General features: G+C 40.1%; 1 protein-coding gene across 1 annotated transcript in view; it reads left to right on the forward strand.

The window, feature by feature from the left end:
- Positions 1–23,005, forward strand: part of LOC307009516 (proton-coupled folate transporter) — a 38,339-nt gene that overhangs the window by 9,351 nt on the left and 5,983 nt on the right. Inside the window, exons 4-6 of the mRNA XM_079633311.1 lie at positions 2,841–2,979; positions 4,893–4,976; positions 11,928–12,084. Of these exons, the coding sequence (XP_079489437.1) occupies positions 2,841–2,979; positions 4,893–4,976; positions 11,928–12,084 (380 nt within the window). The remainder of the gene's footprint in view (positions 1–2,840; positions 2,980–4,892; positions 4,977–11,927; positions 12,085–23,005) is intronic.

Here is a 23,005-nt window from a genome sequence, read left to right on the forward strand (position 1 = left end):
TATAAATGGCTGCAGGGCTGGAATTGACTTGTAATTAGGGTGGCGTGGAGTTGGAGAGGAATTATTAAACACTCCAGGCTCTAATGAGTTGATGAAAGTAAAAACACGGAGAGTTGACCTTTTCCGTGGAATGTTTATGCATTCCCATTATGTTTTTCTGCTGCGAATCAGAGGCGGTGGCAGAGTCTGTTGACACCGGGCCCTCGCCGGGCAGGCAGGGTAATTAAATCTGAACTGTTTGCACGAGCAGGCCGGGCAAATGAGTCACGCCACGTCTCGCGCACCTCTCACGCGTGTTCGCGCGCAAACGTGGAGGCAGGTGAGCTCGCTTTCAAGTGCTCTCAGCCGTTCTGAGTGAAACAGCCCGACTGCTTTTGACACCGTTTCATCAGGCACAAACCCTGAAGGTTAATTAATGCACCGGTTACACGCGTCTGAGAGAATCTAAATATTTATGGGCTTTGTTTTTATACAAGCTGAACCCTAGAAATGTCTAGTGCTGTGTGTCTAGTGCCGTGATTATGCATTTCAGATATTATGCAGCTGTTATGTTACATTATTCGACATCAGCATCCTTTTAACAATTTTGAATTATACATAAATCATAGCACCACCTAAATGGTTGGTGATGAAATACAGGTGAAAAATTCCATAGATTTATACTGTAGGATTGACCTGAGACAAATTTATAGGTCACCTAGCAAATATAAATGATCGAAATGATCATTTACATATACATATGTAAGGCAAATACATACCACGGCTTGACATTAACTTATACCAGCCACTAGCCACTGTGGCTAGTGGTTTTCCAAAGTTACCAGCCACTCAATATTTACACTGGCCACAATTTTAACATCAATATCAAAAAGAAAAACTGCCATAAAGATATTTTTTATATTATCTCATAATTTGAGACACCCCTCGCTGCAGCCTGTAGCACGATGACGTTGGATCAGATCTAATATGTAGTGTATGGAGGTGTGTTTTGGCGACGTCATAGACGCATGCGCAGTACCGATTGTTATAATTCGCATGCGCTGGTCTTAAGTGACATGTATGCTCAATATTGTATTGAGATGGTGTTCTAACCTGTGTAGTAGTAGTACTGTTAAATAGTAATGAGTAATTATTGATGAATAAGTAATTAAGTTATCCTAGTTTCTCTCTACATACATGCAAAATAGTTCATTTTAAATCACATGATTTTAAACCTAAATTTGACAGATTAATAGCATGTCCTCACCGCAAGTATTTCTTTTTTAAATGCGTGTATATAGAACATTTTAAAATAAAGCCATTTTATTTTATTCAGGTCATATTTGCTGTTGAGTGGAAGCAAAAAATGAGTCCAGTAATTGCCTCTGTAATTTTAATCCTAAAGGTACAATACAATAAGGTCTGTAAACATCATAAAATACCAGTACACATTCAAGGGAAAATGCAAAAATAATTAAAGCATCAAGAAAATAAATCTTGCCAGATGTCAAAAAAAGAAGAAGCGCTTAATGATATTTTGCCTGGAGTTCCTTCTTTAATGGCAGTGATCTGTACATAAGGTTCCTCTTAATTTGATGTTCAGTGTTTGCAAGACATGTACATTAAAAAAAAAAACAACAACTGTATTTAAGTTTAATATACAAACTGCTCAGTGCTCACAGCAGTCAGATCAAGCAGTTGTCACTCAAGTGACCATTTATATTTGGCTTTATTCTTCTTGCACGTGTGATTTTTCACCAACTCTCTACTTGCGCATGCATATATGACGTCACCAAAACACCCCACGGCGCATGCGTGTCCAGTACGTGTTGGATCTGGTCCAGCTCATCGTGCTACAGGCTGCAGCGAGGACCTCTTGCATAATTTGGCAGCAGGTATATTAGGCTGCGGTCATTTTAAGACCTGACGCACAGATCCATTTTACACACGCACTTTCTTTCCCAACTGTTTACATTCACTTAAAACATATCTGACGTGAATACTCGCCAATCCCAGCATTCTGACATACAGCGAAAAATAACTCAATTTAGTACTGAGAGGTGGCTTTATGTGCACACACGTGTGCAATACGCGCAATCCCACAGTGAAATTCAAGCCCTGTTACAGCAACAATATTCATCCGGAGCAAATGAAACGGATGGTCTTCACTACTCATATTTTAAAATGTAAAAATTATTGCTTTAAAAATCGGAGCCCAAAAATGGTCTCTTGCTTATGCTGTATACCTGGACATTTTTCTGAGAGGGGACGGTCCACTATAAAATTGAATGCGAAAAATTGTAACACTATAAGCTGACTCTAGTCGCTCCGTACAGCTAAATTAGCCAATCAAATTTTGTGATCATGAATTTCGCGTCAGGGCTAAATATTTGCCAACACAGATTTCGCTAGTGACTTCTGTGTGAGCTTTGCTTCATACATCATTACACTATTAACAAAGTACCTGTTATTTCATCAAATGTCATCAAATTTATGCTAATTTGACCATACCTTTACAGTTAAAAGATCCATATATATATATATATATATATATATATATATATATATATATATATATTAGGCTGGCTTAGCTAATATTCAAGTTTTTACAAGGGACTCTGGACTCTGTTAAAGTTTTTTTGTTAATTTTTTTTATTAATGAATTTGGTTAAGCTAACAATGAACCCATAGCTGATTAGATAATAATGGATCCATTTAGCTTTTGTTCCAATTACATTCTTTGCTCATTTTCAAGGCATTTAAATACAATAGGGTGCTTCAGTTATAATTGACTGAGCGTCAACCGAATGATGTCAGTTGTTTTAATGCCAGCACATCTAACCTGCTGTGTTCTCTGACAGGGCTTTGGTCTGCTGGGTCTATTCCCGGTGCTGATGAGGTGTATTAAGGAGATGACTTTAGCCAAGCTCAGCGCTGTGTTCAGAATCGCCTCTTACGTCCTACTCGCCTTCTCAAACAACACATGGATGGTCTTCCTTGGTAAGTTCCCATCACTCATGTGACTCATTTAAATGATGTATTGACACGATGAAGCTCCTTGCAAAGATATTGTGCATGAAGAATGATCCATAAAGTCATTATGTCAAGTTAATTTTGCAGAAGGGTCAATGACGCTCATTTATTTTGTCCAGGCCTGTTAATTAATTCAAAAAGATATTAGAAATGCAATTCACACATACAATGACTTTAATACACGTCTTCTATGATAAGCATGTTGTTGCTTTCTGAATTTAAATTCATTTTGATATTTTCTTAAGGGTGTAAAGTAAAAAATGCCAGGGTGAATGTCAACTCTCCTGATATCATAATGAAGAAAAGCCCTTTGAAATACTATTTTTTTTTAAATATTATATATTACAATACTCTAATTTGAAAATATATACACTTTTATACGGTAAGGATGCATTAAACTGATCATAAGTAAAAGTGAGGATATTTATGTTACAAAATATTTCTATTTCAAATAAATGCTGTTCTTTTGAACTTTCTATTCATCAGAAATTCCTGAAAACAAAGTATCATGATTTCCACAAAAATATTAAGCAGTACAACTGCGTTCAACATTGATGATAATAAGAAATGTTTATTGAGCAGTAAATCAACATATTAGACTCATTCAGCTTTGCCATCACAGGAATAAATAGCATTTAATAAATTAATAAATCACAATTAAAATAGAAAACAGTTGTTTTAAATTGTAATAATATTTCGCAATAGTACTGTTTTAGTCTATTATATTAGACTATACATTTTAGTCTATATTACTCTATTTTTGATCATATAAATTCAAAGAGATTTGTTACAAAAAGATTTAAAAAATAATTAAAAGTAAAATGTGATTTACCGTGACATGTTTTAACACGGTGAGGTTTTACTCTCAGACGGTTATAAACAACACAACTGACCCTATTTCAAATCTGTCAGCGAGCATCAAAGCACATCTCTCTTTCCTAAGACAATGTAGATTTCTCTTGTCTGTATGTGTCATGCACAAAGCGAGCATTTCCCACTCGAGGCCTGACATTCTTCACTTGTGCTGACTGTTTTAACAAGACAGTCAAATGGGTAAATGCTCTGAAAAAAAAAAAGTCTCCCTGACTGAGCACACTGTCTGAACTCCATGGCTTGTTCCAGAGGGGCTACACCTCCACAGAAGAGTTCTCAGAGTGGTAAGTGATGATAACATTGTGGAAGACGGCCACTCTCGGGGAGAGACAGCCGGATCGGAGTTAATACTGTTAATTAAATAAATGATTGAGGAAATTGTTATTCTAATCGATGTGGCGGACTAAAGCCTTTTAAAGGGAGATGAGTGGCGGCTCTGATGAATAATCAGTGCCAGGGAAGGTGGAATTTGCATGCTGGTCTTTTCTTTTGGCCGCGATAATGAGGGGCACAGCGACGGCACACGGGAGTCATAACCTCTATTCTGCAAGCACAGCGCATGTGTGGTGTGTGCAGACCGGCACACACACACACACTCACATGGACGTGTGCACAGATACACCTCAGCGCATACGCATCAACGCAAATGCAGAAAACATTTTGTTCTCTCGAGGATCTGCTTTTCTTGATCATGCATGAGCGAGTGACTTTACATTCTGAGCTATTAGGAAAAGCCCATGCTCTGTAATCACAATTACCTCTCAGAATTCCATGCATATAGATTAAGCTCATGAATTATTGAATATTCCATTTAGATTCACTTACTTCAGAACTGGTTACATTCCTCCAGTCTCACCGGATTTGTTAATTGTGGCTTATGTGTGACTTTAAGTAATGTTTTTGTTGTGTAAGCTATGTTTTATATATGTAGGTCTGTATTAATTATTGTTTAGTATTATTATTATTAAACAGGTTTCTAAAGTGGTATTTGTCCTGTGGTTTTGCAGTTGCTGTAGTCGGTGCTCCAGCTGGTATCAGCCAAGCAGTGATTCGTTCTTTGTCTTCTGCCATCGTGGGACCCGATGAACAAGGTACCGTGTTCAGAACTCACGATCACACAGAACCATGCTAAGACAGAGAGAAAGCTAAAAGAGGTCAGATGAGAGAGAAGGAGAGACACACACACTACAAGAATGTACTAAAAAGATGCTGGTACTGCCATGTTTTTGTGTAAATTCAAATTCCTGATTCTTTTTTTTGTGGAAATTAATGTACAGTATGGTGTGAAAATGCCAATGAATCTACCCAAAGTAGCATTATGATTTATTTATTTTTGCTATGGAGTCAAGGTATTTATTTATTTGATACCATAGATAGCATAGTAAAACCATAGAAACCAATGGTAATACTGGTTTTAGGATATGGCACATATTTTTAGATATGGTGGCATGGTCATATCATATCATGTTTTTTTTTGTAAACACCTTTTTTTGGATAGATTTTTTGGAATTGGAAATGAAGCAGTGAAAATTGTAGTAAGACCATATTGTTTTAAAGTAACCATAGTTTAACTATGGTATTTGTAGTAAAACTGATAATAAAATTATAATAAAGTTAAAAACAAAACAGTTTCACTATGTTATTTTAATAAGCATGAACTATAAAAAATCTAATACCACAGCAAAATCGTGGTTTCTGGATAGATACCATGGTGATGAACTGTTCTGAATCTTACAGGAAACACCATGAATATAATCATTCAGTGCCATGGTGTTACCATCTAATGCCATCGCTGTGTTTTTGTCCTTTCCGTAATGTGTACATGACATCATGGCTTTCTTCTCTTGATCTACAAGCCCACAAATGAGCAGAAATACAGTGAGGAAAGTGTTTTGACCTTCACCGTGACGAATTGATTTGAGTCATGCTTTTATTCTACATCTTAACTTTCTTTGACATTTGTTTCTGCCTGATAACGTAGCTAAAAGCCCAAGATTTAATCTCCATTGTCCTTTCACAAATCCGTAATGAGAGGCATAATTAACTGGGAAACTGAACAGCGGCTTTCTCAAAAAATCATAGAATGATCAAACTCGGCTAAGTAGAAAACAATGCACGAGGAACAGAGAAACAACAAACAACATCTTGAGCAGACTTCCATATTCATATCCAGGCCGGCTCGTTTCCACTCACGCAGCACGCAGCTGAAAGCCACACCGACAGGAAACATCCATTTCGTTTGTGGACACAAACATCTTTCTTCCCATTACTTTTATTTATTTTCCTGTTGATGCAAGAGTGATACAACTGTGAAAGGACATAGTGATGACAGGCCATGTCCATCCATAAATGCACTGTTTTCACTGTGCAAGTTGCCCCTTTCCACTTTGACAGCCTTTTCAGTGCTTGTGTCTGAGATTGCATGTGTCACTGAATCTATTGCAGTTACCAGTCATTCAGGGGCACTCACACGACTTCCAGCGTCGGCGAAGATCAATACGTATTGCATGTTCCAGGCACTTACGGGCTGCCCCGACGCTCCGCGACTCATTCTGCTCCAGTTAGTCAGAGCAGTCACGAAGTTCAGCGTAGCTCAAGGAGATATTTTATCAAAGTGGATCAAACCATTATTCATGCCAACAATCTACTGCACAGACCTCAGTTTCCGCGGCCATTACTCTTTCATTCAGATAAAATCATGGGTTAGGAATTTCAGGTGCATCCACGGCATATTAATGAATCGGTTCTGGTTTTATCCAGAAATGTTTAGATATCTTTATCAGTTAGTAAATGACGGTCACACACAGACTACTTAAAAAAAAAAATCATGTTTTCAATGTAGGGGTAATTTTTGGGCTACACTAATATTTAAATAATATTATAATCCATCCAACTTTATTATACACTTTAAAGTCCCCCTGTAGTCAATAATTGTATCCCTTACCCTTAAAACGAATCGTTGATAACCAAAATGACATATTTAAAGTTTTTTCCTGCTTAAAATAGCTTGAATGTAACTACACCCTTGCTTCATTTAGTATTCAGTTCTATGAATATGTATATTAGCCCCGCCTCCACTCACTCACAGCAGCTCAGAGATCCACTCGTTGACGATCACATGTTGACGTGATTGGTTACAAGGTGTGACGTCAGAAACATCACCGGGGGACTTTAAGTCGAGTCAAGTCAAGTCAAGTCAAGAATATTTGTATAGCGCTTTTCACAATACAGATTGTATCAAAGCAGCTTCACAGTATTAAATTAAAATAATAATAAAACGTCCGTGTTTGGTAAGGCTAATCAATAGTATTATTCATTGATTAATTAAATTGAATATCCCCAACTGAGCAAGCCAAAGGCAACAGTGGCAAGGAAACGAAAAACTCCATCAGGTGACCTAATCAGGTGACCTTTAAAGCTGCAGTGTTCAAAATGTATCTAATAAGCGACTACATCAAGAATCGATTTTTCAAACCGTGTTTTTGTCTTATCCTGAATCACTGTGGTACACCTATAATAAGTGTTTATATTAGGACTATTTTAGACTGGTTCGATTCGGCACTGCTGCGAAGTAGCCCAGTCCCTGCGTTACTCATCATAAACATAAACAAAGAGAAGTAGCTCCGGCTACACTGTTCTTCTGCAAGACACGTGCAGTTCTGTTTATTAACCGCTAGAGCGCCAAAAGTTACGAACTGTAGCTCTAAACATCCAACAAAACATTTCACACCTCACACTCAAAAAATTTTTTACTAGGAAGGTTGTGCGCTTTACATAATATATTTATATTTAGTTTACTTATAATAATTGTGTTTGTTGACTTGAATTTTTTTTTCTATTGAGGTCCACATAATTATGTCTCAACTTAACAGTAAAACATTTATGTAAAGTAAAAAAATCTTACATCCAGAGGGTGGCAGTATAGTGCGACGCCAACTGCCATTTTGCCCTAACTTAATTTGATTGTGTTCAATCTGCTTAAATATATGTACAATTTAAGTTTACTTAATACGTTTGTGTTGGATTACATGAATGATTTGTGTTGCATTAACTGAAACTGGCCAGTGCTTGTTAGTTCCCAGCATGCTTTGCATTTGGTTGAATTAAGAGAGAATCAATGTTCAAATTAATAGTTATTTTATTTATTTTTTCGAGAAAATTAGAAAAGGGAAAGACTTGATAGTGTGTAATTGTGTTTAATGTTCAATTACATTGGAATTATTAGAACCATTTAAATTACAGTGGGTTACCATTGTGGAGATGTCACATTGTTAATGTGTTTTCTGTTGTTTCCATGGACTTTTAGGTTGTTTTTCTCATTCAGTGTTTTTCTTCATCTCTGTCGTCATTTTCATTAGTTCATTTTCGTCACCTGTTTAGTTAATTAGTTTTTGTTAATCATCATCATCATCACCTGTCGTCACTCGTTGTCATCTGTGTATTTAAGTTCCTGTCTTTCACCCTTCAGTTGTCGGTCAATGCTTATGCTTATGTTTGTGTTTGTAAATGTTATTGTGTATGGAGAGTGTTACCCTTGCCTGTACCAGTTTTGTTTAAGTTTTATTATAGTAAAAGTTTGAATTGGAACTTTGGGCCTCAGCCTGTCTTCATCCGCACCATACCCGTGACAGATTGACCGACCCCCCTAAAATGGACGATTGGGTAAAAATTTTCGTCCTGGCCAAGGAGAGCCAAGATCTCCCAGCCTTTGCCCATGGAGGGTCGTTTGAGGGAACCCGTCTGGCCAGATTTCGCGGGACCCGTGGAGGCCGCAGTAGAGGCGGTGGTCGAGATGGACCCCGACACCATTCTCCGCTTTGGTCCCTCTTCGACCCTGGACGGTTGACGTCCAGCTCCAAGCCTCCTGCACCGCTGGTCCCGTCCAGCCCAGAGCTTCCTGCACCGCTGGTCCCGTCCAGCCCAGAGCTTCCTGCACCGCTGGTCCCGTCCAGCCCAGAGCTTCCTGCACCGCTGGTCCCGTCCAGCCCAGAGCTTCCTGCACCGCTGGTCCCGTCCAGCCCAGAGCTTCCTGCACCGCTGGTCCCGTCCAGCCCAGAGCTTCCTGCACCGCTGGTCCCGTCCAGCCCAGAGCTTCCTGCACCGCTGGTCCCGTCCAGCCCAGAGCTTCCTGCACCGCTGGTCCCGTCCAGCCCAGAGCTTCCTGCACCGCTGGTCCCGTCCAGCCCAGAGCTTCCTGCACCGCTGGTCCCGTCCAGCCCAGAGCTTCCTGCACCGCTGGTCCCGTCCAGCCCAGAGCTTCCTGCACCGCTGGTCCCGTCCAGTCCAGAGCTTCCTGCACCGCTGGTCCCGTCCAGCCCAGAGCTTCCTGCACCGCTGGTCCCGTCCAGCCCGGAGCTTCCTGCGCCGCTGGTCCCGTCCAGCCCGGAGCTTCCTGCGCCGCTGGTCCCGTCCAGCCCAGAGCTTCCTGCGCCGCTGGTCCCGTCCAGCCCAGAGCTTCCTGCACCGCTGGTCCCGTCCAGCCCAGAGCTTCCTGCACCGCTGGTCCCGTCCAGCCCAGAGCTTCCTGCACCGCTGGTCCCGTCCAGCCCAGAGCTTCCTGCACCGCTGGTCCCGTCCAGCCCAGAGCTTCCTGCACCGCTGGTCCCGTCCAGCCCAGAGCTTCCTGCACCGCTGGTCCCGTCCAGCCCAGAGCTTCCTGCACCGCTGGTCCCGTCCAGCCCAGAGCTTCCTGCACCGCTGGTCCCGTCCAGCCCAGGGCCTTCGCCGCTGGTCCCGTTCAGCCCAGAGCCTTCGCCGCTGGTCCCGTCCAGCCCAGGACCGCCTTCGCCGCTGGCCCCGGTCAGCTCAGAGTCCTCTTCGCCGCGGGTCCAGTCCAGTGCTGACCTCCCCAAGAAAATTTTGGGGGGGGGCAATAAGTCCTCTGAGGGGATCGTGGAGGCCCTTCCGACACGGTCGCCATGGCCGCCCGAAGGGTCCTCACCGCCATGGCCGCCCGAAGGGTCCTCACCGCCATGGCCGCCCGAAGGGTCCTCACCGCCATGGCCGCCCGAAGGGTCCTCACCGCCATGGCCGCCCGAAGGGTCCTCACCGCCATGGCCGCCCGAAGGGTCCTCACCGCCGTGGCCGCCCGAAGGGTCCTCACCGCCATGGCCGCCCGAAGGGTCCTCACCGCCATGGCCGCCCGAAGGGTCCTCACCGCCATGGCCGCCCGAAGGGTCCTCACCGCCATGGCCGCCCGAAGGGTCCTCACCGCCGTGGCCGCCCGAAGGGTCCTCACCGCCGTGGCCGCCCGAAGGGTCGTCTCCGCCGTGGCCACTCGAAGGGTCCTCACCACCATGGACGCCTGAGGGTCCGTCTGCTCCGCCGTGGTCACGCCCACAGCCAGCTCCGCCCTGGACGCCTGAGGGTCCGACTGCTCCGCCATGGCCACGCCCACATCCTGCTCCGCCCTGGCCACCTGCACGTCCTGCTCCGCCCTGGAGGCTTCCTGCTCCAGATCGGCCACCTGTTCATCAGCCTCCAGGGCGCCCACCCTCCCACCCCTTTGGATGTTTTACGGCGCGAGGACGCGCCTGGGGGGAGGGGGGGTTCTGTCACATTGTTAATGTGTTTTCTGTTGTTTCCATGGACTTTTAGGTTGTTTTTCTCATTCAGTGTTTTTCTTCATCTCTGTCGTCATTTTCATTAGTTCATTTTCATCACCTGTTTAGTTAATTAGTTTTTGTTAATCATCATCATCATCACCTGTCGTCACTCGTTGTCATCTGTGTATTTAAGTTCCTGTCTTTCACCCTTCAGTTGTCGGTCAATGCTTATGCTTATGTTTGTGTTTGTAAATGTTATTGTGTATGGAGAGTGTTACCCTTGCCTGTACCAGTTTTGTTTAAGTTTTATTATAGTAAAAGTTTGAATTGGAACTTTGGGCCTCAGCCTGTCTTCATCCGCACCATACCCGTGACAGGAGAAGAGTGGAGCATTTTGTTTGGCTGTGGATGGATTAAATTTATTTTAACTGCTTTGGTTGAAGGAGCATGTAAATCTTAGCATTTAAGATGCAGTCTATCAATTTAATTATGTGTCACTAAACACATAAATTAAATATTAATGGATGAATGAAAATAAAAAAACACCTGAATCATGTCAGGAAGCCTTTAAAAATTCACTTTGAGACTAAAAGTGAATTGGGTCGCTAAAAATGACTAAATTCCATGATGTTGAAGTTACATGAACAAATTACGTTTGTTTAACGTAACCCAGTTATGTGTGACCTGTTGACATAAAAAAGTTAATTAAAGCCAACATATCATTTTCAATTGTCCGATTGGATTTCCCAGGGACCCCCATGTACTTCAATGCACTGTACTGTAGGTGATTTGGATAAAAGTGTCAGTCAAATGTAGCCTATCAATATTGAAATTACACAACATGTGTTTGGTCTGAATTTTAGTACGTTGTGTGTCATAAACTAAATTAATAAGAACAAATGACTACTGCATATATGGAAATTCTCATATTTTTTCTATGCTGAATAAAACTCACCTTTTTGTGATTTTCTGATCAATAAAATCATAATGGAGTGTTCTTGTTTTTTATGGAATATTGCAGGATTTATTATAAATTATTTATCCGTGCAAATCCGTTATATATATATATAAAAAAACATGTGTCCTTGTAATCTTTAATTTAAATATTTCCCCTCAATCTTACAATATCGAGACTATTGAAACTTCCATTTCATGCATGTTAAGCTTTTTGTGTGTTGTTATTTCCCACTTGTGTTTCAAAAATGATCATCTTCTCATTATAGTAGTATTTTAATTAACTGATATTTTAATAAGTTAGAGGGGCTGAAATACTGAAGTGCAAGAATTGCCCATAAGATGTTTTACACTTGTTTTTTTCTTTATGCACATTTTACTATATTCCAAGTTTCCTAAAATATTCCAAGAAATCTGTGTTAATCATGTAAAATACAACATGAATTCACTCAAATGTATTTCCCACAGCCAACCGAGTCTGGTTCAGCTGCATTTCTCTAGATGTCTGCTTGTCTTTATTGACCTGAATGTTGATGTCCTCAGGTGCCATGTTCTCCTTCTCTGCCTCAGTGGAAGCGACCTGCATCCTCATTGCTTCTACGATCTTTAACGGGCTGTACCCCCTGACCCTGACCACTGTTCCTGGGATGCCCTACATCATCATGGCGGTCTTCATGCTCATCGTGCTCATTCTCTTGCAGTAAGCTCATCATTCTTTTATATGTAAACTGACTGCAAAATTAAATATATTTTTATTATTTAGTTTATACACCATGCAAAAGAGAGGGTAAGATTGTCTTACCCTTTCTCTTATGCTCACAAAGGCAGCATTTATTTGACCAAAAATACATAAAAACAGTGATATTGTGAAATATTATTACAGTCTTAAATAACTGTTTTCTACAGTACCTTCATTGCTAAATATAATTTATTCTGCAAAGTTTTTTTTTAGCAGCCATTACTACAGTTTTCAGTGTCACATGATCCTTCAGATATCTGATGAGCCAAAACATTATGACCAGTCAGGGATGAAGCAAATATGGTTGATCATCTCCTAATAAGGCCACACATTAAGGTCTGGGTAGATTAGATAGAAAGCAAACAATCGGTTCTCGTAATCAACATGTTGGATGCAGGAAAAATGGGCAGGAAAACTCTGACAAATTGTTATAGTAAGGTAAGAGTATGAGTATGGCTTGTGTGTTGCTCCCGGTCAGTAGTGGTGAGAATTTACCAACAGTGGTCCGAGGAGGGACAAACCATACACCGGCGACTGGGTGTGGGGCGCCCCAATGCATAAGGGCAACAAAGGCTATCTCTTCTGGTCTAAGCCAACAGAAGGTCTACAGAAGGTGTGGCACAAGTCACACACAAATGTAATAAAGGTTATGGGAGGAGTGTGTCACAACAAACAGTCCATCAAACTCTGCTGTGTACGGAGCTGCATAGCCTCAGACCAATCAGAGTGCCTGAAGACCCCTGTCCACCGGCGAAAAGTGTAGGAACTGGACCTTGGAGCAATGGAAGAAGGTCACCTGATCCGATGTGTCCCGTTTTCTTTTACATCACATGGATGGCCATGTATGTTTACCTGAAGAAGTGATGGCACCAGGATTCACTGTGGGACAACGACAAGGCGGTGCACGGTGTGTAATGTTCTCTGGGCAATGTTCTGCTGGATATATATATGAAGACTTCAGATGCAAAAGCCTCTAAGTGCCATCTGAAATTTTCTTCTAAAATTAGCATTTTTATCAAGCTCATATATTAAAGTTCAGTAATTTCACTTTAATGACAATTAATAGGTAATTTGCATTGCCATTAAAGTGAAATAACTGAACATAAACATACAAGCTTGATAAAAATTATCATTCTAGAAGAAAATTTCAGATGGCACTTAGAGGCTTTTGCATCTGAAGTTTTCACACACACACACACACACACACACACACACACACACACACACACACACACACACACACACACACACACACACACACACACACACACACACACACACACACACACACACACACACACACTGTGCTGGTGGTGTAATGGTATGTCTCGGCACACTTTGGGCCCCTTAGTATCAATTGAGCGTTGCTTAAACGCCAACCAGAGTATTGTTGCTGACCATGTCCATCCTTCTTCTGATGGCTACTTCCAGCAGGATAACACACCATGTCACAAAGCTCAAATCATCTCAAGATGGTTTCTTGAACATGAACAATGAGTTACTCACTATACTCAATGGCCTCTACTCTCATATCTCAATCCAGCAGAGCACCTTTGGGATGTGGTGGAACAGGAGATCCGCATTATGGACGTGGAGCCGATAAATCTGCAGCAACTGCGTGATTCTGTCATGTCAATATGGACCAACATCTCTGAGGAATGTTTCTAGCACCTTATTGAATATGCCACAAATAATTAAGGCACTTCTGAAGGCAAAAGAGAGCTGGTACTACCTAATAAATGGCTGGTATATATGTTTGTTCTACAACATAAATTGTGATCTAAAACGTTGCTATGGTTGCTTAAGTACACATCATTCATTAAAGCAGGCAGTAGTGTTGGGGCAGTTTCAAAACATTCACATTGGCCCATCTATTCAGTATTTGAAAGGGATACATTAGGACTACAACCTGAACAGCTCCATTCGAATAATTTGAATAGATCTTTTCACAAGACTTATTTTTCAAAAAGAAGCTTTACAAAAAATAGTGCCTTAAACCCCCAGTGAGCAAGACACCTCCACATTGGCAAGGAAATCTCTCTAAGATATTTAAATTGATGAGGCAAAACCCGTGGGAGGAACCAAGACACAGTTGGGGAAGCCCTCCTTCTCAGGCTGGCACATATTTAAAAGCAAACGTAAATGCGTACATACATGCATACATAAATATTAATTTGAACAGATGTCATCCAGCTACATAATATTCATTATAATAATATTATTTAAATTACTGGCTAATTTGTTTTTCAATTAAATGTCATGATCAGTGTCCTCCTATTTTTTGCTTCCACAATTCACAACAGTGCCTCAGAAATACAGTGTGATTGTTGGCATGGCAACCCGTATGGTCAAATGGGAATCACAGTTATGGTCTAATTTTAATCTTAATTGCTTGCTTAGTGTCTGGGATAATTGTATTAAATAATTGTTTTTAAGGTAGTGACAAATGGAGCCATAGTTCAATTGGAAATACTGAAAACAAATGATTATTTTAATAGCTGGTTAATAAGATACTCAAATAAACAGATTGAACCGTATTGTCTTTCAAAAATATTTGAATTACCTTCCTACCGAATCAGGGTTGTCATCTGGTGGGCAACCAGGAACACTGTCCCAGGCTCATTATGTTCTTCTGTGGTATACAGTAGTATATCCCAGTGGTTCTTAAAGGGATAGTCCAAAGTTCTCTCATAATTTACTCACCCTCATGTCGTTTCAAACCTGTCAGCATTTCTTTCTTCTGCAAAACATACAATAACATATTTTAAAGAATGCTGGTAACCAAACCAGCTTTCCACTGACTTCCATTGTATGGACAAAAAAAAATGGAAGTGAAAAGGAACTGAAACTGGTTACCAACATTCTTCAAAATATCTTATTTGTAAATGATGACTGAACTTTATTTCTTTTTTTTTGAGGTGGACAATCCCAAAATTTTAAATAATTAATCACTTTTTGAAATAATTTGAAATGATTGGAAATCAATTGCCAAATCAACATCGTAGCACTATCATACTTAATCATTTACATTTTAAAATGATAAAGGTAACTAATGTAATCTTTTAATGCAAAGTTATTGTTAACATTGTATGCTACGTACTGCAGTAGTCTTAACATGTGTTTTACTCTGAAGTATGTCTGCATCTCCACTGGTTTGATTTTTATTTAGTTGGGGAAGATGAGCATGACATTGTGTGCTAATAGCATAACATAAGTACTTGCATTTGTCATGTGGAGAAATACAGAGGATGGCAAATTAGATATTGATCCATCACTAGCGTATTCTTCAGCATTTACAATGAGAGAGGGATGAGCTTAATACACTTCCACTTCTCCACATGTACTACCTGTGATGTGACCACTACAGGTCTAAAGTCAATCTAGACTCTAGAGATTGATGTCTAGTTTTAAATAGTTGCTTAGTGTTTTCAAAAGCAAAACAATCTGGAGTGCTTTAAAGCTCAGTCCTTATTTGTGGATATCAGTATTATAGAAATGACAATTCACTTTTAAGGTAGTTAAGCGTTAGCCTGGCTCCGCCCTCCTACGTGCTTCCGCTCAATATTCATTTTCCTTCAGAACTATGTCTGGGATTGTGGTGTATTCTTGGGTTTTCTCCGGTCAATTTTTTACCAGTCCAATCAGCGAACAGAGGCTGAGAACGATGACGTTGAGGTTGTGCGCTAGTTTGAGTCGTCATACGTCACGACCAATCGTTAGCGATTGGTTATGGCAGATCCAGAGTGACTCTGGGCAGATCCAATAGTTTTAAACTTTAACAGAGGACCTGCCTTCAAGGAAGTTAACGCTTGTCAATGGAGAGAGGCCAAACTCTCTGTACAATTGAAATGTACGAGAGTCTGGTAGAACCAGTCTAGTTAAGCGTGGCTACACTGGAGTTTGTGCTGGTTTGAGGATCTGAGACTGTAGAATGAAATGCCTTGTTTGTTTATCAAACACTTTCTTCTAACATAATAGAGCACTGTTTTACAATAATGTGCATTACAATAATGTGATGGTTGTGATGGCTCTTGATAAATGCTCTTTATATAACGAGTCTTTCCATTTGCCATTATGGACAGATGGGCTACGTCTATCAAAACACATTAATATCTCATACTCAACCTGACTACATTATGTTACATTATAGAGCACGGTGCTACTAGCAACATTAAGGTCATGGGCTCGAATTCCAGGGAAAGCATAAAGTGATATAATGTATACCTTTAAGGGAAATATAAGTTACTTTGAATAAAAGCATCTTCAAAATGCACACATTAACAGAAGTACAAAAGTACAATAACTCAAAATAAAGGATTATGTAAAGTCACATTAAAGCTGCAGTCCGGCACTTTTTTGGGTTTAAAAATATCAAAAAAGACATTTTTGAAAAAAAACGTAACCAGCCAGTGTTCAAAACGATCTGCTTGCCTTACCTCGATTCAAAACGGTAAGTTTGTAATAATGATTTTAATTCCAGTGGTACTGGTGGATTTCCGCGGGAATTTCGAGCATGTCTTTGCGTCATACGTCACTTCTGTACACATAGAGAAGGAGTCCCCGGCTAGCGTGTGTGGATGATGGAGGTGGAGATTTAGCTTAGCACTTGGTATGGCGGATCCCGAAAGTTTAAAGCGACAATCACCAGTGACAACTGGAGATTCACCAGTTGTAAAACCCAAAGACTTCGGACTTCAGAGTGGCTACAGAATAAATATATTTTTCACGTTTTGACGTGATATAAGCAATCGTTAGATTTAATCAGCATGATATAGCTACTGCAATGCTGCCCCCCACCCCCCGAATTTGGTCAGAACAAACGTGAATGTTACTTACTTGTTCAGATGACATTTTCCGATGAAATTTCTAATGTTGAGACTTTCAAAAAGTATACTCTGAGATTGCTGATGACAGTAACGTTACAGTATCCACAGCGACGCGGCAGCCTCAATACATTGTGTTCATCCGCGCTGTTTCATGCCGATTTACTACCCACGCACAGTTAATAATTCCGCGAATAACTGCAATTGCAGATTTCGAACAGAGATGGCGACAAAGAGGAAAAACGACGGACTGCAGCTTTAAACACACAAAACTATATTTTAAATAATGTATCAGTGTATCTTTCTATCGTTCTTTCTTTCTTTTTTATCATGTTTTTTTCTTGAAAATATCTTATATCATGTTTCATAAAAGTGACACAGGGGTGAGTACTGTTGAAAAAGTCTGGGGTGGGTAGGATTTTTTTTAATTAATAAAAAATGTGTTAATAAATGTAATGTGTTAGATTTATCAAAAGTGACAGTAAAGACTTTAACATTGTTACAAACGATTTCCATTTCAGAAACAATTTATTTTACAGTCCTGTTCCCCATGTAATTATGTACTTATCATAGTAATTGTAATAACTGGGTAATAACTAGGTACTAACCCTGAACCTACACCTACACATAACCTTAACCCATTACCACATATTACCTTTCTTAAGTATACGTCAGAGCATATACTGTAAAATAAAGTGCAACTGCAAACTGTATTTCTTTCTTTTAAAACGTTCTATTCATCGGAAAATCTATCATGGTTTCCACAAACGTATTAAGCAGAACATTGATAATGGCACCAAATCAGCATATTAGAGTGATTTCTGAAGGATCATGTGACATTAAAGACTGGAGTAATGATGCTGAAAATTCAGCTTTGCCATAACAGGAAATAATGTACAATAAATTATAATAATAATTCCCAACATTACTGTTTTTACTGTATTTTTTGATCAAATAAATGATGACAGAATTTTCATCTTCCTTCTTTTAAACAATTAAATAAATAGTATGAAAGTATATTCTATTCCAGTGAAATCCATGAGTTTACGGACTGGATCTGTGCAGTCTGCATTTTATCTCTAGTATGTTTAGTTCATTGATGAAAAAAAAGATAACCTGCTATGCACAATCACAGTAATATCCCTTCCAAGGGGTTCCTCGAAAGGCTTTGATCTAGCTGAGCACTTGTCGGGTTGGCAATAAACAACTCTACCGCCTCCATTATCAGCCTTCAAATTGATTCTGACGTGCATTTGATGTTCTTCCTCAGACTATATAATTAAGTGATTGTCTTTGGTAATGAAGGCATTAAGTAATGTACACCTGCAATAAAGCCTGTGTGTGGTGGGTAGTGAAGTGTAGCGTGGTTATCACACCCAAGCTGTAATTACACCACTAATGGGCTGTTCCCAGAGGCAGTGCCCGCTCAGGGTCGTGCAGTCTCCTCTGCGTCCCAAGCAGCCCGCTATTAAACCTGTGCAATTCAGAGGAAGACATACGCTCCTTAATCCATACTTAATCCATTATCCTGCTAGGAAATGATATGTGTCCAATCATAAATTGCAGGTCATCTTCTGAAAACTCAAATTACACCCTTTGACGCGTGGCTTTTTTATTTGCGTTGAGTGAATTTAAGCATGGCAACCATTAGCATAGGCTCATTGGAAAAACATGGACATTTGATTTTCCCGCCACTCCTTTGTTACCATGGTAACCATCATTATGAGTTTGTTTGTTTCAGTTGTGTCTCGTTAATTACCTTTCACTGTGTCAGTACTTAAGTTCCTTTTTAATCTCTGTTTTTTGTCCAGTCCCGTTTTACGCTTAGGCCGTGTGTCCACCAAAGCGTTTTTAGCCAGCTGAAAACGCCTAGCTGTGGGCGCTTGAGAGTGTTTTGGTAGCGCAGTTATTTTTTTCAGTTGAGACGCTTCGTTGCTATGATACAGAATATCCGTTGGTCAGTGTGGTATTAGTCCCACCCCTCCTCCACTGTGATTAGACGGTTGGGTAAAAAGTGACAGTGATGAGCGCTGCGTTTTACCCAAAGTTGAACATTCTTCAACTCTCGCCGACCTGTAAAAAACGCCGAACGCTCAACGCTTCAGCGTGAAAGAGACGCTCAGCGCCTCGTTACACTCATGGCGTTTTAAAAACGCGGCGCTCCCATTGAAAAATTTTTTAAAAACACGCCAGCCGCGTGAAAAAACGCTTTGGTGGACACACGGCCTTATGGTGTGTATTACTACCCGTTTTTGGCTATTTTTATTCAACTTCGCATTGGACTTTATTCATCTGCCTCTTCATCTGTCTGCCTGCACACACCTGTGGCAATATATTAGGGCTATCAATATATTAACATTTTTAATCTCATACTTATCGTGAAAATAAGCATACATAATTTATCTTGTTTAACGCATTAATTTTGCAATCATTTGCTACATCCAGCAAAGTAAACGATCAGATTGAAGGACGAATCTGACAAACCACTAGTTATTTTTTCATCATCATCAGTGCCAAGAGGATCACCACAGTTCCATCTCAGCCTTAAGTGACATTTTTATTTTATGTGTGTGTGCTTGTGCACGTCTTAGGATGTCAGTCAAACTGAGGAGGAATTGCAGAGCGCGTGATACCTGACCCTATGGAATATTGATGAGTCTGAGGAGGAATAAAAGCGAATAAAAGAAAAAGTAATGACAGAGTCCGGGTGGGTGAGTAAGCGCAGTCTGCCTCTGTGGTGCCACTGACTCAAATCAGAGTTTACACAGGGACTCTGGAGACTGCAGACTTAAGACCGGTCTTAATCCATCCATCAAAGCCTCTCTCTCATTACGCTCCACAATTACCGGGACTACGAAGGGCTTGTCTGTTAAAATCTAACTTCAAACAGTCTTTTTTGTATTTAAGCGCTTAGGCCCTCTTTCTTTCTCCTTCATCTCTGGCCTCATATTCAGGATTTCGAATGTGATTATATCTGCTCAAACATCGTAACTAGAGCTGTACTGTTTGGAGAGAGTGTGGCACATGACTCAACACGGATGCAAAACAAGGTTGGATTATTATAATTAATAAATCCTCACAATGGCCCTGTCACCCTAAGCCTCCTCCAAATCCACATTTTGGTGACGTAGTACCACATAGACGTGAAAGACAAATGGTGTGTCATTTGAGGCAGGACTGATGTGTTATTTAAGCGACCTGGAGATACAAAATGGACATTCATTCTTAAAAAAAAAAAAAGGTTTTATAGCCTGTGTCACATGAGGTTTCTGTTTGACCAGTGTTAGGTACATTTACAAGACAACGATGTACTAAATACGGAAACGTTTTTCCTTTGCGTTTTTCACGTACAGACGACAACGATCCCCGTTCACATGGACCCGCAAAAAAATGTGTGTTCTGGTGCCAGGCCAGTAGTTGGCGATGTCACTTTGTAAAGAAACACTACGTGCCTATAGACTGAACACATAATACGCATGTACATGACTTCAGCGTTTTCACAAATTTGCGTTTTTGTAGTTTGCACGCAGACAATAACAATATCATTTTAAAAAACAATTTCAAAAGTTTGCATTTTCAGGCCCCAAAAAATTGTTGTGTAAATGAATGGCCAACATGCATAAAAAGTGTTCAGTTTTTAGTTGAAAACAGTGTCAAGTAAATGCTTAGTGCTTATTTTCATTGTCCCTGTTCATTAGTTGTCATGGGTTCTAGGTATGTTTCTATTTGTTTCCATGGTTACTCATTTGTTAATTGATTAATCCCACTTGTTCCTTGTTTTCTCCCTTCACTGAGGGGCCGTTTAAAAGGGGCATGTAATTCAGCATTTTTAGTCGCTGGGATCATTTTAACCAACATTTGCACGCTTCAAGAAGTTCATAAAGACAATACAGGTAATCCATATAAATCTAGCAGTTCATCTAAGTTTTCTGAAGAGATTCCATCACTTTATATGATGAACAGACTGGGGGAAACAAATACCGTATTTTCTTTGATAATTGACAGCATATAACAAACGCTGTTGACGCAGCTTGACTACATAGCATTATTTTTTTAAAGTGTTAGAGCGGTATGATTGTAATTGTGGCACAATAATGTGCCAAGATGTTTCAGACATCTTGTTTTTTCAGTCATCCATAATGTAGAGTGTGAGGTAAAACTCATTAAGAATTCAGAACCTGCTAAAGATGTTTTGCTGCTCATCCAGGCAAAAACTGGCAGAAAGCCTTTTTCTCACATTTGTATTTTAGAGAGGTGCAAGAAGGATAGTTTTTCATACTTCATTCACACAAATATGCATACGGTATATTGTATGTGTAAACACGCACTACTGATCAAAAGTTTGGAGTTCGATTTTTTTTTGTTTTTGAAGGAAGTATCTTATGCTCATAAAAACTGTAAAATTGTGAAATATTATTTCGAATTTTGTTTTTTAGTTGAATATGTGTCTGCATTGTATTTGTTGAGCCCAGTCTTTCTTGATAAGCCTATGAGATATTGGCAGCGGCATGATACAGAATAGTTTCAGGTAGACATGACTGACATGTGAAACCATACATGGAGTTTTGCTAAACCTCCTGTGAACATTTAAGCTGGATTTATTCTGTTATTCATTGAAAACAAATCCACAGGTTGGACCTTTATTGCAGAGCTTGGAGCTAAAAGGTGCATGGCAGTTGGTCAATACAGTCCTCTTGTTTTAATTGTTTATTTATTTATCGGTTCTACTGAAGAAATGTGTATTGGCGTTAGCCTAGAGGGAAGTACAGTGTTGAGACCCATGGAGTAAATTGTGTGTCTGGTTACCATGGCGGCACCATGAAAATGAGTGTTGCTTTGTGCTCTGAATCTATAATGACGATGAGTCCCAGCCTGGAGATTATAAAAGAGATTTGTGAGGGCTGTGGCCAAAATATACACTGCTTTGACATCTGCACCTCAGGTTTTGTAAAGCAATAATTTTTCATGTCTCAAAAGTCAATTCATATTGCAGAACGTTGTTAAGATTAATGTTTGATGACTCTTGACTTTATTGGACAGACACGGGATGAGTATGCGCTATTTTGAATGCGGAGAGGAGGGCTTTAGCACGGCTGCCTTTAAATATGCAAGACCCCTGAGACTTTGCATGTTGTTCTATTTTCATCATGAATAATTATGCTTTTTCTCAGCCAAACAAAACAGCGTGGAAGTTTTGCAGGTGTAGGTTATGGCCCAGTGCCTCAAATGAACCTGTGAACCAGGGCAAAATCTGAAGCCACACAGGGTACATTTTAAACCTTGCATTGACTAACATTCCAGAAACATTGCAGAAATTAAATAGAATGAAACCATTTTGATAGAATAATTGTAAGGCCATTTAAAAGCCATGCAAGGCCATTTACACAGCACCGTTTTCAACTAAAAACATAAGACTTTTTATTCATTCTGGCCGTTCATTTACATGACATCTTGGGCCTGAAAACGCAAATTGCATAAGTGGATGTCTCTTTATTATAGCAGAAGCGAAGCAAAAATATGATAAATAATGATAAAGTGAAGATGACGAACGAACCACAAGAAAGAACCAAAGAGTAACATACAGTACACAGGAGTAAACACAAGCAAGAGTTGGTTGTTTGTCGCCAGCAACAGCACACTCGCTTCAGACAAACAATGGCACTCAAAACTCTTCTGTTACTAAGAGGCGGACTTACCCTTAGGCAAAGGTAGGCAACCGCCTTGGGCGCCCAAAAATCCAAGGGCCCCCTTAAAATGCTTTTTATATACGGATGCGCGTTGATGTGGTGTTTGTTACCACGACAACCGTATGCGCGTCCACGTTGAACCTGCTTCTTGTGTATCCTGCTGGTAGCAAATGAAAATATTATGCATCTCTAGCTATAACTTAATACTGAGCAACAGTGCATATTATATTTTTATTGTTTTAAATGGTGCTTAATCTTTTCTGTGAAGGACCCAAGTAGAGGATGCATGCGCACTTGCGGAGTTACTTTCCACACAGGCACTCAACTCTGACAACCGTTGCACATTTTTACTTATTTTTTGGTTGAAATAAT

The sequence above is a fragment of the Phoxinus phoxinus genome (assembly GCF_949152265.1).
Source record: "Phoxinus phoxinus genome assembly, chromosome: 13".
NCBI lineage: Eukaryota > Metazoa > Chordata > Actinopteri > Cypriniformes > Leuciscidae > Phoxinus > Phoxinus phoxinus.